This window comes from Drosophila willistoni (assembly GCF_018902025.1).
Source record: "Drosophila willistoni isolate 14030-0811.24 chromosome XL unlocalized genomic scaffold, UCI_dwil_1.1 Seg141, whole genome shotgun sequence".
NCBI lineage: Eukaryota > Metazoa > Arthropoda > Insecta > Diptera > Drosophilidae > Drosophila > Drosophila willistoni.
In genome coordinates this window covers 12,337,337-12,356,517 of record NW_025814052.1, presented here as the reverse complement: position 1 = coordinate 12,356,517, position 19,181 = coordinate 12,337,337, and the positions used below count along the sequence as shown (strand labels likewise).

At 38.9% G+C, this 19,181-nt stretch overlaps 2 protein-coding genes across 3 annotated transcripts; one reads left to right on the top strand and one right to left on the bottom strand.

The window, feature by feature from the left end:
- Window positions 1-8,331: 8,331 nt before the first annotated feature.
- LOC6641398 lies at window positions 8,332-12,190 on the bottom strand. 2 transcript variants are annotated; one of them, XM_023175342.2, is made up of 3 exons: window positions 11,842-12,190; window positions 9,206-11,773; window positions 8,332-9,154 (listed from the first exon to the last, which is right to left on the bottom strand). In XM_023175342.2, the coding sequence occupies exons 1-3, from the start codon at window positions 12,071-12,073 to the stop codon at window positions 8,802-8,804; spliced, it is 3,153 nt and encodes a 1,050-aa protein (XP_023031110.1). In that variant the 5' UTR covers window positions 12,074-12,190; the 3' UTR covers window positions 8,332-8,801. The 2 variants fall into 2 exon arrangements, with proteins under 2 accessions (XP_023031110.1, XP_023031109.1); XM_023175341.2 differs by having other exon boundaries at window positions 8,332-11,773.
- Window positions 12,191-14,292: 2,102 nt separating this feature from the next.
- LOC6641397 (NPC intracellular cholesterol transporter 1 homolog 1b) lies at window positions 14,293-18,528 on the top strand. The gene is made up of 6 exons (XM_002064177.3): window positions 14,293-15,550; window positions 15,614-15,915; window positions 15,986-16,951; window positions 17,017-17,426; window positions 17,499-17,653; window positions 17,723-18,528. The coding sequence occupies exons 1-6, from the start codon at window positions 14,351-14,353 to the stop codon at window positions 18,482-18,484; spliced, it is 3,795 nt and encodes a 1,264-aa protein (XP_002064213.1). The 5' UTR covers window positions 14,293-14,350; the 3' UTR covers window positions 18,485-18,528.
- The last annotated feature ends 653 nt before the right edge of the window (window positions 18,529-19,181 follow it).

The window sequence follows — 19,181 nt, the reverse complement described above, 5'->3', positions numbered from 1 at the left end:
CTCCTCCCATTATTCGGCTCTTGCTCTCCAAACTAAGTTTCTGCAATGTCATGATAATTTCGAAATAATTTTATATTAATTCTTGTTCAGCTCAGCGAATTGAGTCTATATTCTATCAAGATATCCCAGCTAATTTTTTCCTGGATTTAACTTCCTTTCGAGTCATATAAATTTTAATTTTTTTGCAAACTTACGATATCTATAAAGATTTTAAAATCAAATATAGTTGTTTTCTTATAGAAATTTTCTAAATAAGAGCTAAAATTCTTTAAATTCTTTAGGACAGAGAGAGCTTACAGAGATTCGAATTGGCTAGAACTGACTTTATGAGCCTGATGACTTTAAAGATTTTTCTATGTGATAGAGTCCATTGGTTTTATTTATATATTTTTTTCATTTAAGGTTGTTGCTATCGGATTTTAGTCACACATAATCAAGATGAAAAGGTGTTTGCCACAATTTTCAGCATGTCATACCTACACACACACACACATACAAGCTTGAAAGAAAAAAAAAATTGAGAAATTCGTATTTTCACCCAATTTTTGCCACTTTAAGCCGATTTTCGGAATGATTTATATTTGACTTTTATATGTGAACAGAATAGAAATATCCTTATTTTGTGTGCCATGACACACACACACACACACACACACACATACACTCACACGCATACGCACACTGATAAATTTATGTATATGTGGTGCAGATGTAATCATGGACTAGACAAGAGGACAAGTTTTTTTTTTTTAACTTGCACTTTAAGTAAGTTAGTCCCTCCCGCAGAGTGTGCAGCATGCAGCGTGCAGCAAAACGCCTGCATTAAGTTTATAAGTTTATATGTATGTTTGTATGTGTGTCTTCTTGCCTCATTCACACTTATTGAAGCATACTTATGGGCGCTGGCGAAGGCGCTTAAGTGCAAGAGAGTTTTAGTTTTAGTTTGCTGCTAGTTATTGTTGTTGTTGTTTTTGTTGTTGTTGTTGCAGCGCAGTAATTGCTATTTACACACATAGAAAATAATGTTGGTTGTGTGCCTGATTTGATATCGGATACGAGAAACAGCAGGCAGGCAGGCAGGCATCAGCAGGGTGCCCAGGCCAAAAACCGAAATCAAAGCCAACAAGCAAACAACTAAACACACACACACATAGACACACACAAACATATGCAAATTTGTGCTATGAGCGTATTAGTGAGTGTTTAATACGCGATCTATCTCCGTCTCGTTCACACTGGCGGCGACCCAAAGACCATTTAAACTAGGACATCGACGGGGCCAGGCCAAGCCAAGCCAAGCCAAACCAAGCCAACCAACAATGGAAGGATATGTCGAGACAATAAAGGAAGTCAGCAGTAGCAGCAGCGTCACTTTTGTTTTTAGCCCGCATTATTTGCCATTATGCAGTTCTCCCCACCGCCGCTCATCCACTCCCTACCCCACCCGATCCCATCATGTTTTCCACCTCCTTCTTGTTGTGGTTATATTAAAAAGCTGAGTTTTCCCTCTTCTATTTTTTTTTTTTTTGCTTTTTTCGTTCTATAAAACGACAAATATGCGACATATTCCGACCGATGACGACGACAACGACAACTACAACAACAACCGACGATTCTTTTGGCCCTTGTCCCTGTTCTGCTTTCTCTTTGTTGTTGTTGTGTTTTGTTCATGTTTCCTTTTCCCTCATATAAATTAGGTCACATATATATAAATGAGAAAGCAATAGTAAAAGATTTGCCTAAAAATTAAGTAAAACAAGTTAGTGAATGACTTAAAAATAGACACAGACATTAACTTCTGTTTAATTTCAAACTTAATTTTTGAAAATTGAAATGACTGAAGTAAAAAAATTTAAACTATTTTTTAGTCTCCAAGCCGTAAAATCTCCGGCCTAATCAAAACATAAAACAAATTAAACTATAACAAAACAGATAACATATGGAAAGTATACGATACAGTAGAAATAAATATTGACAAGAATTAATCAAGTTACTAAGAAAGTTCAGTCACCTGCAAGTGCAGACTGCAAGCTTTAATAAAGAAAATGTATAAATTAAAAAAAAAGAGAGCAAAAAAAAAAAACCAACGAGTTTAACTCATTTTGAATGCTGATTCATCATGTGTATTCAGTTGCCATTGGCTGAACAATATTCATATTATGCAACGTTATGCAAATTGCATTGAAAGTTCATCTGTCATTATTATGACAATTGGGTTTTGTCATATATCCATATATTTTTTATTTTGTTTGATTAAATAATTAATCCCGCCTTTTTGTAGTTCTCTGTTCCCGCACAGAGAATAGTGAATGATGAGTTCTGAGTATGTTTATGCCTAAAGAGCATAATGAATGATGTGAATGACAAGAGAAATCAAAATTTGAATATTTCTATTTTCAACAAATTTGTCAACAAAAATTATGTTATTTCTTTCTTTTGGGTGGGGGTAGAATTCGACAAATGTTAAGACTCAAATCACTTGAAATATTTATAGTATGATTAAAAAAAAAAAACAAAGGCAATGCATCATTCTATAAATAGACACACACATCTATGAAATGTTTCTCATTGAGTTTTTGTTGTTTTTGGTTTCGCTTCCTCTCTCCCTCCAATCTTCTTCTCAATAATGATGAGGAATCATCATCATTTTTGTTCTCATTTTTGTGTTCCCCACAACTTGGCGAAGCCCACTAAAAACCAAAAAAAAAATGTATAAATGTATCGAACTGGAAAATTGTTAGTTTTGCTATGGTTTTGCCGCTTTCCTTTATATACATATATATATATATGTATATATATTTCTATCTTTTTGTTTATAATTTTTATAATGCAGACACGAACAACAAAACAGAACAGCTGATGGCGAAAATTTGTTTATAAATGTGATCAAATTATATTGAATGGCCGCCAATAGAGACCCGAGCTAAGCAACCACAAATTCATTCAGTTTCATTAAGAGAAATGCACAAAAACTCAAATAAATTGTTAAAAAAACGGAAAATAAAATACCCAAAAAGCTTATTAAATTAAGGTATTTTATTTGCTTTTACAAAATATCAAACCAACTTTCAATTCTTAAATATTTGATAATTTGAAATTTATTTTTTTATAAACTAATAGCAAACGATTCAATTTTCTGGAAACAAAGCTTAGCACCGACCTTTAATACTATAATGCATTTGAATATATATACATTTGTTTAGCTTTGATTTTTTAACTTGGCTTAAAACTAATAACAAACCTCATTTCAATTGTAAACTAGTTTTAAACCATTTAACTTTTAGTTCAATTACTTTAAACCTTCTTCAAGTTCTCTAAATATTTTCATCTTGATGAAATAAAAGTTGGAAAAGCAAAAATATTGCCAAAGTTGCACCTCTTTGATAGATCGAATAGAAAGAGAGAGAGAGAGGAGGGAAAAAATTGCTAGATCAACTACTTTATACATTTATCTAGTCATTTTAATTCATTGATCTTTCGATTCGAATTTTTGGCCCATTATCTTTATATCAATTCATTTAATTTTAGTATATATCGAATTTCTTACTAAAAATATTCCAACAATGTCGATTAGTCATGTGTGTAATTATGATATATGGCATTGATTTTATAACAATTTCCCGTGAAATTTTTCACACTTCAATCAAGCGTTCACAACAAAACAAATGAATCGATTAAAAAGCCCACACATTAAACATATTTGAAATTCCCAGAAGATATATGGTATGGTATAGGTATATATATATATGTATATTAAAAACCACAAAAACAAAAAACGGAAACTTAATGTTCAATTGAAGTTAGTCATCATTCACTCAGACACACACACCTTGAGCGCTTGCCTCAAATCGAGGCAGCCAATGTGGCTGCCGCCACACATTCTTCAGATGGAATTCCTTCAGAGTTTGCTTTCATTTCTTGTTTTCATTCTCATTCGCAGCTTCATCAGCATTGACACTTGTCCAATGTTTATTTCATTTGTCGTCTTGGACACAAAATTGCACTGCATATTTATATCATTTTTCTTTCATTTTTGCTTGTAATTAATTGCAATTAATTTGATTTCCTTTGAATTTATTTTTTTTACGTTTGGCTTTTCCTTTTTCTATTTTGCCTTTTTATCTTTTTTTTATCATTCTTCGCTTTTCTTTTCTTTTCGTTTTGCTTTGCTTTCTTATTTTAGATTTCTTGTGGCAAGCTCACAACATCCCGCACGTTATTGTTGTTGTAGCTGTAGTTTAAAGATGTTAACACGTTAAAAAAATTTGCAAAAAAAACTCGCGCGATATTAAGAAAACAGAAAAAAACAGAAAGATACATTCAAGTACGGTTCTGCGAGTGTGTGTATGCAAGTAGGCAGGTGCCAGTGTGTCAGTGTATGTGTGTGTGTGTGTGTGTGTGTGTGCATGTGCTTGTGCGTGGCTAAAAGTATGCACTTCTTTCTCAAGGAAATAATCTTTTATTTGAGTTCAACTTTTTTAAATAAAAGTATGCACTTTTTCTTCAGGGAAATAATCCTTTATTTTAGTTAAAATTTTCTAAATAAATCTACTGCAAAAATAATGATTAGGATTTTTTTAATCTTTCATTTTTTCTTAAATTACATGCCAATTTTTTGTATTGCCATTCGGTTAAGTGCAATGTCTTATTGCAAAGTTCTCAATGTTTTTTTTTTTGTTATTCTATCTTATTGATTCGACGTCTCAGGCGATTTTTGAGACTTTGGTTTTTAAAAATGTTGAAAATTTTAATTCAAAAGCCTTCATTATGGAATGCCGCTTTTTTCGAAATTTTTTCATAAAACGGACCACACGGAAATGATGCAAAACTAAAGCCGGACTTTGAAATTTAACTTTGCTAGACAACCATACATCGACACAAGTGCACACACAGACACACACACACACACACACACAAAATGTAGACGAAAAAGTGTTCTTCTTTCTTCTATATTATTTATTTATTTTAATTAATTTTGTGCTTTTTTTTTTGTTTTTTGTGATTTCTTTTCGAACCCGGTCAACGTGTGCGAGCACGCGGAAAAACAAATGTAAACTGTTTTTGCAGCAATGCTAGCAAACGCTTGGAAGCGGCATCAAAAGAAGGCAGGAAAAACAAGAAAAACATAAGCCGAAGCATAAATGCACGAATGGGGAAAACGAATTGGCGAATAGCGAACACGAGTGCCACACGAGCGCGAGACGAACGGAATCCCGAAAGCCGAAGACGACAAAAGAGGTCTTCCCTCGACACATGCACACACAAGAAGAGAGAGATACGTACATACACACACACACACATACAACAGAGACAGCACACGTTGCTTAGCGGTGAAGGGCCGCACACGAATGAAGAATCGAGATGCCAGAAAATAGACTTTTCGGTGGTCTGCTGCTGCTGCTGCTGCTGCTGTTGCTGCTGCCTCTGCCGCAGTCGAAGCTGCTGTTGCTGTTGCCGTTGCCAGTGCTGCTGTTGGCGCTTTCTCTTTCGCTCTCTCTCTCTCTCGCTCTCTCTCTCTTTCACACACTCTCTGTCATACGGTCTGTTTTTACTGTCGTGAACGGTTAACAGAAGCGAAGTTGCAAAAGCTTTTCGTGCGACTTCCGGTAACTGAAACGGAAGCGGCAGGGAGAGACAACAGCAGCCGGTATGTTCCCAGCTCATTATAGATGTGTGCGTGTATTTGTGTGTGTGTGTGTGTGAGTCTCATTAGATGCTGATGCTGCTGCCGTTGACTTCGAATTCTGCTACTGCAACTGCACTGCACACTTCTACACTTATTGCATACATTTAGGCGTACATTTAGCCCACAAATCAAACAACAAAACGATATCGAAACAAAATCATTTTATAAGGGTTAACAATACCAAACAAAAGGCAAATGATATATTACAAAATTTTATTACTCTGATTCAACAAACAAAATGCCTAGGAGATTCGCCTTTGATTTGCCTACTCAATGAAATTGTAACGTTCAAATTTATCTCTCGTAGAGTTAAGCAAAAAAAGGAAAAACTGCATTAAAAAAATGCAATGCAAAGAAATGCCGTCGGAATGTGCCAATTTAATCCTTAGGATAGTCCTCTCAGTCAGTTAAAAACTTATTTATGACTTATATATGTATATATATATAGATGTATTTCATCATCTGAGTCAATTAGTATATTATTTTTAGTATATTTCATCATCTTGGTCAAATAATCATATTAGCTGCAAACATGGCGTATACTTAATTAACAAATATATTTCATATATAGCTGTCTTTATTAAATCTAATCAATAAAATTTTCAATGCAAATTTGTTGTTCTCTTCTTTGGGTTAAAATATGTAAGACATGTCGTATACGCAATGAGCTAAGAGAATTTTGTTTTAAAATATAATTTAAATAACATAATGAAATCAGATGTAGAGAATAATTATTTAATTTTGAAAATTTATCGTCTCAATGAGTTTTCACCTTTAGGGGCATTGAAAGAAACATTTTAGTAATATGCAATTGCCCCTTGGCATATGCAACAGAAAAATGTATGTTAACAGAGAGCAATGTTAAAATGTAAAATGTTTTTTTTTTTTTGTTCTTTGGTTTTATAGAAGCGTCGCAGCAAAGTTGACGTCATGAAAAAGCGGCATTAAGTCTTCGCACTGCGGAGAGGTTCGTTTCTGGATGAATCTTTTGGGTGGCGGTTGGATGGGAGGGTGGTGCAAGGTATTTGGTCGGCCGAAAAACACGTTTTTGTGCAGAAGGCATTCACACCGAAAAATGTTGTTGGTGTTATTATTGTTGCTGTTGTTGTTATTATTGTTGGTTTTGTTAGTCCTGCATATGCAGCACGTGTTGGAGAAGTTGCTGCCACGCTCGCTCTCTTTCTCTCTGAAATATTCTCTCTTTCTCTCACTGACTAACTGGCACTACTTCTCTTTGTCGTATTTCCTTCTCTTTCTCTGTATCTCTTTGTAGCCGGCTGTGTTTTGCGGTTTTTAAAACATAAAATTGTTTACTATAAAAGCATAAAACAAAACCAACCACACACACACAGACACACACACATACATGCATTCACACTCATACACACACACACACACCCACAAGAGAATTGTTATAAATTGTTATTAATTAATATTTGGAACTCACACGCGTTAGTTTATCCATAAAAAAAATAATAATAATCACACACAAACACAAAAAAAAACTGTACAATTAATTATTAAAGTTTTTTATTTCTATATTTAGTTTTATTTTACGTTATTTTTTTTTATTTTCGTATATTTTGAGAACTGTATTATTCTCAGATTTTTTTGTTTTTTTGTTTTTTTTTTTTGTTGTATATTTTTATTTTTTTTTTTGTTTTTATAGGTTCTTGTACTTTTTTGGCAAGCGGCGCGTGTCTTAATGCACCACTTCCTGTTCGGCTACTGTACCGTTATGGCGCGGCTAAGCATTACCGTTATTTTTAGTGTGCCGGCAAAAACTTGACGCTCACTCGCTCACTCACTCACTCTCTCTCTCTCTCTCTCGCTCTGTCTCTCTCAGTATCTCTTTGCTGCTGCAGCGCCTACGAAAGCAGCAGCTGCAGCTGTGAAAAACTGCAACTCCGGGCATGCGATTTGAAAATTGTGTCAGCTTGACACAATTTTCCAGATATGCGACTGGAAATGGGAAACCGGGAAACAAGAATTCGGGAATGCACAAAGCTTGTACGTAAATCTGTGAGTGTGTGTCTGTGTGTGTGTGTGTGTGTGTGTGTGTGTGTGTATAGAAATGGAACTTTGTTTCCATGTTGATGTAGGTCTGGATTTTCAGGACACGTGTTCTTTTGCCTATTTTGCAATTCGACTTCAAAACTATTCAAACTGATTCAAAAACTAATGCATTATGTATCAAACTCATTCACTCACACACATGCACACACAAAAGTGCGTGTTTTTGTGTGTGTGTGCGTGCGTGTATGTGAGTTCAATAGCATTTTGGCATCCGGCAATAAAAAATAAATAAAGCTGGCTAAATGCCTTGCAGTGAGAGACACAAGGCGAAGAAAGAGCAACAGAGGGAAAGTGGGAGAGTCGCAGCGAGATAGAGACAGAGAGAGAGCCACAAAGCCAACATGTTAACAGTGTATTAACAGTCCGCTTAACATTGTGGCAAAAGCTTCTTTGGTCATCAAATATAGCCCAACTGCTTGCAGCTTGCAGCAGAAACTTTTTCCATCTTACCATTTGAAATGATCGAGCAAATTGAAATGACTTAAAGCTAATACATACTTCTAATTAAACCCTGGAATCAAGATGGTCGAGGTGTTTTTATTGGCCAATTCAAATTACAAGAAAAACAATTTGCAAAGGGATCACATTTGTTTTATATATTTAACGAGGAATACAATAATTGAAGGGATCACTTGTCGTATACGTAATATATCGTTGGAAATGTTATCTTAATTTAGCTGACTTAGTAATAATCTATAATAGTTGATACCAACATTACGAATATATACAACATTCCCCTTTTATAATTTTGTACTGATATAAATCTTTATATGCAAGAATTGTCGTATATATATATGGCAAAACAGATGCAAAAAAAAAACTATGGATAATTTTGAATAATATCGAATATTGGACTATCGATTGTCTGGATCTTACAAATGCTTTCTCTAGCTTTCTTAATTTGTCTATGTTTGTTTTTCCTAAAACAGAAAAAAAAAATTGGATCGGAAAATGAGGGTTCTATATCATCTTCTTAGGGATTTCTAGGGAAGTATAGTGGGAGAGGGGCTGTAGGAGGGGGGATTGCGGCTCTTTCGATTTACTTAAGGGCCGAAACAACTTCAGCTCGAACAGTGGCCCCATATTCACGGACAGACAACTCCATGTAGATTGATTCCTTGTTATTATTGGTCAAAATTTGCATATCCTGTTCAGTTAGACGCATATAATTTTCGCTGGTACGCATAAAGTCGGCGCAATTCTGTGACTCTTTCAGGGCGCGTACCTTCATTATCGCACTGCGTGTGACATCCAGACGTCGATTGAAAAGACTTATTGTCACATGTATGGGTTGGGGTAGCTCCATGCTAACCACCCACAAAGCCAGAACATCTTCGTCGACCGGTTGTCGCCCCATGTGCCTCGTCCTCATCGTCGTCGTAATTGGTGGATCTGTGAAGCGAACCTTTTTATTATAACTGCTAGTGCTAATATTGCTATTACCATCATCGATTGCGCTTAGACGAGTGCGACATATGAGAAGAAAGAGTGGCAAATGGCATGCATATTTGCCATGGGTGTCCGAGAGATTTACATTATATATGGGCATAAAGCGCATAAGGGGCAGTGAGTAGGGGCTATCACGAAAGCCGCCGTACACAATCGCCGACATGCAAAAGTTTTTACCCAGCTCAAAGGTGAATGGATTGAAGATAATCAAGAGGCGATCACGTTCAAATATCTCGCACAGCTCCAAGCCCGGCACATCTAGATGCGATTTAATAAAATGCTCCAAAAGTGATTCATTCAATAGCAATGGACATGGGGTGACTCCATTGTGGGCCAGGGGACAACAATATCTCATTGAATCAATGGCCACTGCGCTTAATTGTTGCCACTCCAAAAAGCCATTGGCTTTCAAAATGCGACGATATTTGCGATCCGATGTGGCCTGCAATAGACGCAATTGGCCCATTCTCAATTCGATATCCTGGGCTCTCTCTTTGCGTGTCAGTTTGGCAGATTTACGGGCAAAATAGGCCATCCTCTCGCTAGCTAAATGAGAGTCTTCCTCATCCAATATGGGTGAACCAGGTGAGCCGGCCTCCAGCTTATCAATCGGTTTAAATTTCAATTTGTCCACATCACTGTACATGCCACCAGTGAGACGTGGGGCTGGCAGAGCTGCGGCTTTGCCCCTTTTCATTGCCGCTTTTTGTTTTTTCTTTTGCTGCTTTTGGGTTTCGTCTAAACGATACCAGACATTGGTCAAAGTGTCGGTAGAACTTTTCTCCGTCAATGGATTGCCATCTGCAGTGCTGTCGCTACTAGTATCATCATCCGATTGTGTCTCATGGTCTGCCTCATAGTCATGATTTTCGTTTGTTAGTTCTTCAGTGGGATCATGTTTATTCATTGAATTCTTGAGGCATGACTTGCGCGGTCTGGCATTGAGAAGAGCATTTAAGCGATCCGGTTGTAGATTGAAAGGTGAGTCAAAGGATGAAGATGACACCGGTTGAGGGGGCACAGCAATAACCTCTCTTTTTACTTCAGCTACTTGCTCCTCCTCTTCGTTATCGCTACCAGCTAACTGATTTTGCTGGCTGTGGGGTAACCAAGTTTGCAAATCACCTTTAATCAAAGCAGCACTGTCATCTGCCTGTGGGCGTTGTTTTTTAAATTTCTGCTGCATATCCTGATGCTGATCCTGCTGGACAGCTGCTGAGGATAAAATTGATTGCTTGAGCTTTTGTTGTTCCTGTTCCTGTTGTTGCTGTTGTTGCAAACGCTCGGCGAGATTGCATTCAATTTTGCCTCTTCTTAGATCAAAGGAACGGGGTGGCGGCTGAGGCAACATTTTCCTATCCACATCTTTTATATGCTGAAGAATCTCTGGCCTTAATCCCTCTCTTCGTGGACGTCGTAGTTGTAGAGCAAGAGGAGGCGGAGGAGAATAACAGATGTCGTAACGTCCATCCTGTACACAAGGTTCATACTGTCCATGCATCGGACGATTTGTATGCGCCGTTTGCCGATATCTATAATCCATCATCGGCTCACTCTGCATTGGGATTTGGCAATCCTGTTCCGTTTTATATATGTATTGTTTCTGGGACATGGAGGGACCACTTTGGAATGCGTCCTGGGTCAACTTTGTCTCATACATATCATAAGATGGCTGGAAACGTCTTTGGTATTTCCGAACTGGTTGCTCGATCGGAGCTGAAGGGGCATATTGATTTGCGTCTGGTGCAGTTGTTGGGCAATTATCGCTTGCATTCGGCAACATGGTTGGAAATTTTCTGGGCAAGTCATAAGATCTATACGCACCTTCCTTCTGGACAGTCGAAAGTTGCATCTGGCGATCCTCATTAGAATTATATTTCATCTTTTGTTCGGCATCATAGTATTGATTGGTACTATAATGGGATCCATCTCTGGGTACTTGTTGCTCATACAATTCCTGACCGCATGAGTACATCTCCTTTTGGACTTTTGATAGCGGCGTAGAACTGATTTCAATACATTCCAGGCCATTGGCACGCCGATAACCACCAGGAAGACGTCGTTGTTCCATTGCATCCTTTAAGCGCAATTCACCAAGACTTGAATCGTTATCCACAGCCAGTTCCTTTTCCAGCTCCAAGTCCTGCTCCTGCTCCTGCTCCTGCTCCAGCTCCAGCTCTGGCTCCTGCTGCTGCTCTTCCTGAACAGCTGGTAGTGGGGATGGCAGCTGGGACTGTGGTGGCAACTTATCTTCTATCCCCATGTTTAAATCCCGAGGCCGTTCATATCTAGCCATGGAAAATAGCTCAAGAGCAGTCAATGGAATGCCAAGTTTTTCGTACTGCAATCGAAGACGATAGAGATCGACAAGTCCAATGCTGGTATTTAATTGATTCTCCCCCTGTGAGTGACGTGTTAAAGCTTGCTCACCACCTTCGTCGCAACCACCTCCACCACCTGATGCCCGGGAGCCACCGGAACGTGGCAAGCACTGACGGCACTCGATGCTCTGAGCCAATTTAAAATAGTTACTGGCCACGTCACCAAACACCCCTTTGTGTGCTAAATTCAATCGATGGATGGATGGATTAGTCTGGCTTACCCAATGTCTTCTAGCCTTGTATACTTACAAACTCCTCCCTGTTCCTGCCTACGCAAAGAGGTTGGCGATAAAACCACAGCTAAATTCGTTTCTGCAACTTTCTTCTCAAGCTCCGTTCCTCTCCTGTTTTGGCGGTCGTCTTTCTTTACTTCGAGGTGTCCTGGTGTTCTTCCCCTTGGGTCTACACTCTGAATCCCCTCGTCGAAGGCTTGTAGTCCTTCTGTTGCTTTTTGCTCTAAAGAGCAAAACTTCTTTTCCATATCTTTTCGTGTTTTTTATTGTTAATTTTTTTCGAAATAAAATTAATTTTTTTTATAGAAATTCAGACAAAGAGTCATGTACTAACGAGTGTCAGGGTAAAACAACATAGACTGACTAAACAAATCTAATGAAACAACAACGAAATCCTTCGATTCTAGATGCAAAGGTAACTCGATCGAAAATATAACAGATGAACAAACGTCAGAAAACGACAATCATTAAAAGAATTCAGGCAAAATTTCTTTGTGAAAGATGGTATTACCTTTAAATCTTTCCAAGAACTTATAAAGCGTAAATATTATTTGTAATATTTAAAAACTATTTCAACTACAAAACATAAGGGGGCCATTTTTTTGGTGTCTTGCTTTCTTTGCCATTAAAACTTTAGAAAATCAGAGGGCCATGCCTTTACTTTCTCTTTCCCTTGTATAAAAGGTTTAACAATGAGAGAGAACTATTTATAAACTCTTCTTTTTTTTTTGCCTGCTAAATACAGGACTTCTATGTACCCTTTAACCCCATGGCTGCAGGGTATTGTCTAAAGTAGGATAAATATTTTTGAGAAATTTCACATCATAAATGACTGTTTATCTTCTATATCGGTTATCCATGGGTTTTATTGGGAAATTTCCAATTTCCAATGCTCGGTTATCGAACCCCGCTGATTATTCACTTGTACACAAGTCAAGTCGTTTCTGTTTTATTTGTGGATTATCTCAACAATTAACCAAGTAAATTGTAGGTGAGATAGTTAAAATTTTATGAATCAACAAATCGCCCTTGCCCTCCCTCCTCCATCCTGTTACTATCGCCATCAACTATACCTATCAATATGACACCTGGGTTAATGCAGGGCCTTGGCGATTACCAGCAACTTATCAGGGTCTATATACATCGACTATTTCTTGTTCATGCAGAAATCCAACAATCGGACACCTGAGAGCAGCTGGCTTGGCCCAAGCGATAAGTAGGAATAGCTATAAACTGAAAAGAAAAATTTCTCAAAAAAAAAAAAAAAAAAACCAACACCAACAACAAAAATGTTTTCTGAAGTGAACACCTGTTCCCTTTAGTCCAGATAAGCTGACCAATTCGCCACCGCAAGACGTTTGCCATAAAAGAAAAGAAAACCAAAACCAAAAAAAGGAAAAAACAACAACAAAAAAAAGCAAATGTTATAAAGCATTCCGCGGCACAGCAACAAAGTACAAGGCAGAAGAAAAAGAAGAAAAAAAAAAACATTTCCCTAGGGGAATGGAGTGGGCGGCCGAATTTTGTGGAGCTTGAGTCAAATGAATGATTCAGCATTGATTCACAAATGCCCAAACTACATATTAAAAACTTAAGGTTGTTCAATTTTCGTTCTTTAACTCTTGATACCCACAAAAGTGGTTCAACCATGCGGCATATCAATGAAGATGACCACCAGAATATTGAGGATATAAGCACACAAGTTTATAGAGTTCCAACAAATCATATAAATTCTCAGAATTTGCATTAGTAACACAAACATTTATAATAGTTGTTACACTTTGGAAAATATTTTGTGACTTTGTTTTCTATATTCTTGAATTTCGTCACTATTCAAATCTTGTTTTAGTCTTTCTCAGATTTCTCAGCTAAGCTCAATTTTAAACTCGGCTTCAGATCAATATCAAACAGTCAGGCTTAAGCTATTGAATGCACAATTTGTGTTTACTTGAGATCGTGTTATTTTAGTATATACTTTGATAAAGACTATTAAAGCAATTCAGGATACAACGAATTCTATTTTCTCCAAATTGACTGCTTTATTTCTTGTAGTGTAACGAATACATCGATTAGCCATATTTGCACACACATTGTTAGTTCGAAAATCCGATTGAACAACGCCAACGGCTTATCTATGGGTCGGTTAGTAGCCCAAATGGTTAGCTGTAGTAGTTGCTAGAGATAAGCTCCGGCTACACTACCTTTCGCTTTTTCACGCCCCGAAGCCTAAAAGCGTCAAAAATCGAACAAAAAAAATTGTTCTTATCAAACCCTTGCACCACTTCACCGCGCTATTGCAGATAGCCAAAAAAAAAAAAAAATAAAAAAAACCCACAAACGTCAAAAAATAAAACGGAAAGTAGACTTCATTTAGGGTTTTATACATCAGTTGGTGGCACGCTGCCGTTGGCTACTGTTGCAGTTGCTAATTGGTTTTTTTTTTTTCTTTGTTTTGTTTTTCTTTACTTTTTGTTTTTTTGGTTCGGCTTGTTATTTGTTTTGCGAGAGAAAAAACATAGAGAAAGATGAGATCCTTGTGGTTATTAGGTTTCGTGGTGGTGCTACGTATTAAATTGGCGTACAGTCAAAATGAGGATGAACAGGAGAAATTGGGTTGCATTTGGTATGGTCAAAGTCATATGATTGGACAGCATTGGCAAAATCTGGCCGATACACGGCCAGCGCGTGCCCTAAACGATCCCGAGGCGGAGGCGACTTTCGCCCGGCGTTGCCCCACCTTGTACAAGGAATACAAAGGTGAGAATGGCGATGAAGAGCTAGAACTTTGCTGCGATGCAGCACAAATCGCCACAATGGATGCCGGCTTGACGCAGGCCGATGGCGTCTACTCGCGTTGTCCGACGTGTACGAAAAATATGGGACTCACTGTATGCGCCATGACCTGTGCGAAAAATCATACGCTCTTCCTTACCGCCTACAACGACACCAATCCGAGCGGTGTGGATTTCGTTGAACATATCGATTATCGACTGGTCGATAATACGGTCGAAAGGATATACAATAGTTGTGCCAGCATACAGCATCCGCAAACCGGGCGGCCGGCCATGGATTTGGGTTGTGGGGCATATAATGCCAAAACCTGTAATTATCGTCGTTGGTATAATTTCATGGGCGATGCTTCGGCCAGTGATTATGTCCCATTTACGATTAACTATATGTGGCTGGCGGATGCCGATGAGGATAATGAGGATATCTATTTGGAAATGTATCCCTTGGATTGTGGCGAACGATATGAGGATAATTATGCATGTGCTTGCATAGATTGTGCTGAATCGTGTCCATTAACCGATCCGCCGACAGGGGTCGAGGATCCCTGGCAAGTAGCCGGTCTCTATGGCATCACATTCATTGTGGGCCTAATTGTGGGCATTCTACTCTCTGGCCTCATATGCTGGGGTGCTTTGGGTCGTCGTGCTCCGCCCAATGTCTGTATGCCAACATTATATGGTGAATTCTTATATCTCGGCTTTCGCTGGTGGGGAACTTTCTGTGCCAAACATCCCGTATTGGTGTTGGCTCTGTGCTCTTGGACAATTGCCGGCTTGGGTTATGGTATGATCTATATGAGTATCACCACAGATCCGGTGGAATTGTGGGCCGGCGAGGAGAGTCAAACGCGCATTGAGAAGGATTATTTCGATCAACATTTCGGTCCATTCTATCGCACCAATCAGATCTTTGTGAAGGCCATCAATCAGAGCAGTGTAAGTTTCATAATGTATCTCTCAGATTTCGTTTTATTACTTCTTTTGCTATCGATTGGTCAGTTCACTCACGAGGCAACCAGTGGTCTACTCACCTTTGGGCCGGCATTTGAGCAGAGTTTCCTACAAGAGGTCTTCGAACTACAGGAAGCTATTATGCAATTGGGCCAGGAGGATGGTGAGGGTCTGGAAAAAATCTGCTATGCACCCATTCTAAGAGCTGGGCAGACGGCGACAATAGATGATTGCCTTATACAATCGATTTACGGTTACTTTCAAAGTGATATGTCCAGATTCCAAAGCTCATATGTCGATGCCAATAATTATACGATCAATTATCTAAATCAGCTGGAGGATTGCTTGCGGTATGACTTTAATTCTGCTTTTCAGTACTGAATGAATTGTGATGTATTATTTTATTTTGGTTCTCGGCAGTGTACCCATGATGGAGGATTGCTTTGGCTCCTATGGCGGACCCATTGAACCGGGCATTGCCGTCGGTGGAATGCCAGCAGTGGATGTTGGCGATGATCCAGATTACATGCTGGCCACCGGTTTGGTTCTCACCTTTCTGGGCAAGAACTACATTGACGAGTCCCAGATCGAGCCGGCGAAGGCATGGGAGTTACGTTTTGTCAACTTTCTCAAATCATATGAGAGCGAGCGTTTGGATATAGCCTTTTCGACAGAGCGTTCCATACAGGATGCTATTGTGGAACTGTCCGAGGGTGAGGTTGGCACTGTTGTGATTAGCTATCTGGTGATGTTCCTTTACGTGGCCGTTGCATTGGGTCACATACGCAGTTGTTGCACCTTCCTGAAACACTCACGCATTATGCTGGCCATTGGTGGCATTGTCATTGTCTTGGCATCGGTTCTATGCAGTTTGGGATTCTGGGGCTATGTGGGCATTACCACCACAATGTTGGCCATTGAGGTTATTCCATTCTTGGTGCTAGCTGTCGGTGTCGATAACATATTCATTATGGTGCACACATATCAGAGATTGGACCACAAGCGATTTGCCACCACCCATGAGGCGATTGGTGAGGCAATAGGCCAAGTGGGTCCATCGATACTACAGACGGCGGGCAGTGAGTTTGCCTGCTTTGCAATTGGCGCTATTTCCGATATGCCAGCCGTCAAGACATTTGCTCAATATGCGGCAGCTGCCATTCTATTGGACTTTCTATTTCAAATTACCGCATTCGTTGCCCTCATGGCAATCGATGAGCGGCGCTTTTTGGATGGACGTTTGGATATGTTGTGCTGTGTGCGTAGCAAGGATCAGAAAAAGGATCGTCAACTTGATATGAATACGGAGACAGTTGAGCACACAAAAGAGGTTGGATTATTGGAGCAATTGTTCAAGAACTTTTACACACCCTTTTTGCTATCAAAGTAAGTATAGCGAGACAATCATTCAGACCATCTGACCTATAAAGTAATTTCCAAATAATTTACAGACCAGTTAAGGTGATCGTTTTGTTGGCATTCACCATTATCACATGCCTATCTCTTATGGTGGCACCCTCAATCGAGCCCGGTCTGGATCAGGAATTGTCTATGCCTACGGATTCTCATGTTGTGAAATATTTCCGTTATATGGTCGACCTTTTGGCCATGGGTGCTCCGGTCTATTGGGTAGTGAAACCTGGCATAGATTATGCCCAGCCTGTCAATCAGAATCTCGTTTGCGGTGGCGTGGAGTGCAATAATAACTCATTGTCCGTTCAATTGTATACACAGTCACGTTATCCAGAAATCACAGCACTTGCCCGACCGGCATCGTCATGGATAGATGATTACATTGATTGGCTGGCGATAAGCGATTGCTGTAAATATAATGTGACAACCGGAGGATTCTGTGCTAGCAGTAAGTATGACAAAGAAACGAGAGACTCTTGAACCTGAATGTATCTCTGTATGTAATCTCTGATAATTTCAGATTCCAAGAGCGAAGATTGTTTGCCCTGCGAGCGATCCTTCACCGAGGATGGTCTACGGCCAGATGAGGCAACTTTTAACAAATATGTGTCATATTTTCTCTTTGACCTACCTGATGCCGAATGTGCCAAAGCTGGTAGAGCGGCCTATGCAGATGTGAGCAAAATAAATGGTCAATCGGATGATTAGGTTAATACAATATTCTCCCTTTGCTTTTGCTTCTAGGCTGTGATCTATACATTAGATGATGAGGGCATCGCTTCCGTACAGGACACATATTTCATGCAATATTCAACCACATCGACCACCTCGATACAATTCTATTCACAGTTGCGTGAAGTGCGACGCATAGCCAATGAAATCAATGCCATGTTCCAGGAGAATGGTGTCGATGCCGAAGTCTTTCCATATTGCATATTCTTCATATACTATGAACAATATTTGACCATTTGGAATGATACCCTGTATTCGCTAGGCCTGTCGCTATTGGCCATATTTGTTGTTACCCTATTGATCACTGGTTTGGATATCACCTCCGCCTTAATTGTGCTATTCATGTGTATCTGCATATTAATCAATATGTTTGGCATGATGTGGGCCTGGAGCATAACACTGAATGCCATTTCCTTGGTCAATCTGGTCGTTTGCGTGGGCATTGGAGTCGAATTCGTTGCCCACATAGTGCGATCATTTAAAAGGGCCACGGGCACAGCCCAACAGAGAGCCATACAATCGTTAAATGTGACTGGAAGTAGTGTCCTATCGGGCATAACGCTAACCAAGTTCGCTGGCATTGTCGTTTTGGCATTCTCTAATTCTCAAGTCTTTCAAATATTCTATTTCCGCATGTATTTGGGCATTGTATTAATTGGAGCAGCACATGGCTTGATTCTATTGCCTGTTCTTTTAAGTCTGCTGGGACCATTGCATGGTCTAACAGCAAAAAGTTCAAGCAGTGAACCCACCACAAACACCTTAGACATTTAGGCCAATTTTTATATCTTTTAAGTGTGTAGGTGTACGAGTATGTATGTATGTATATGTATAAAAACAAAATTAATAATAATGAAAAACAAAATATAAATATATATAGACCTTTAAGCATTTACATAAACGTTTTTCATGGCAGGGAGGGCAACTCCATCTTCATTCCCATTCCCTTTCACCATCGCCACCATTCTCCATTCCCCTTTTGCTCCATTGCCCATCGCACCTTGAGGTTTTTATGGTCCTCTGCCCTGCGTCAGGACAATAAACAAGAAACTCGACAACGGAATTCTGTGAGCCAGAGGGTAGCAAGTATGCAAGCTTACGCCTTTTTGGACCAACTGATTTTGCCGCAGATTTTTTTAAAGTTTCCCCATCTCTTACAGAGAAACAGAGAGAGAAAAAGAGAGAGAGAGATGGACGGAGAAAAAGAATTGGAAACTGAGAAGTTAGGCGAGAGAAAAAGTCATAGACTTTAATTGAAAACTTGATGATCTCAACTGAAAAAGAACATGTTTTTGAAGTTGAATTATTTTTTAAGTAGGTCAAGATAATTTATACATTGAACCAAATTTCTAAATAATTACCCAGATTACATCTTGCAATAATTACTTAAGCAGCTAAACATTTTCGTTCCTTTTCAATAAGTTTCAACAATTTTGCTGGCTTTAAAATTCGTTTTATTAATAAATTAACA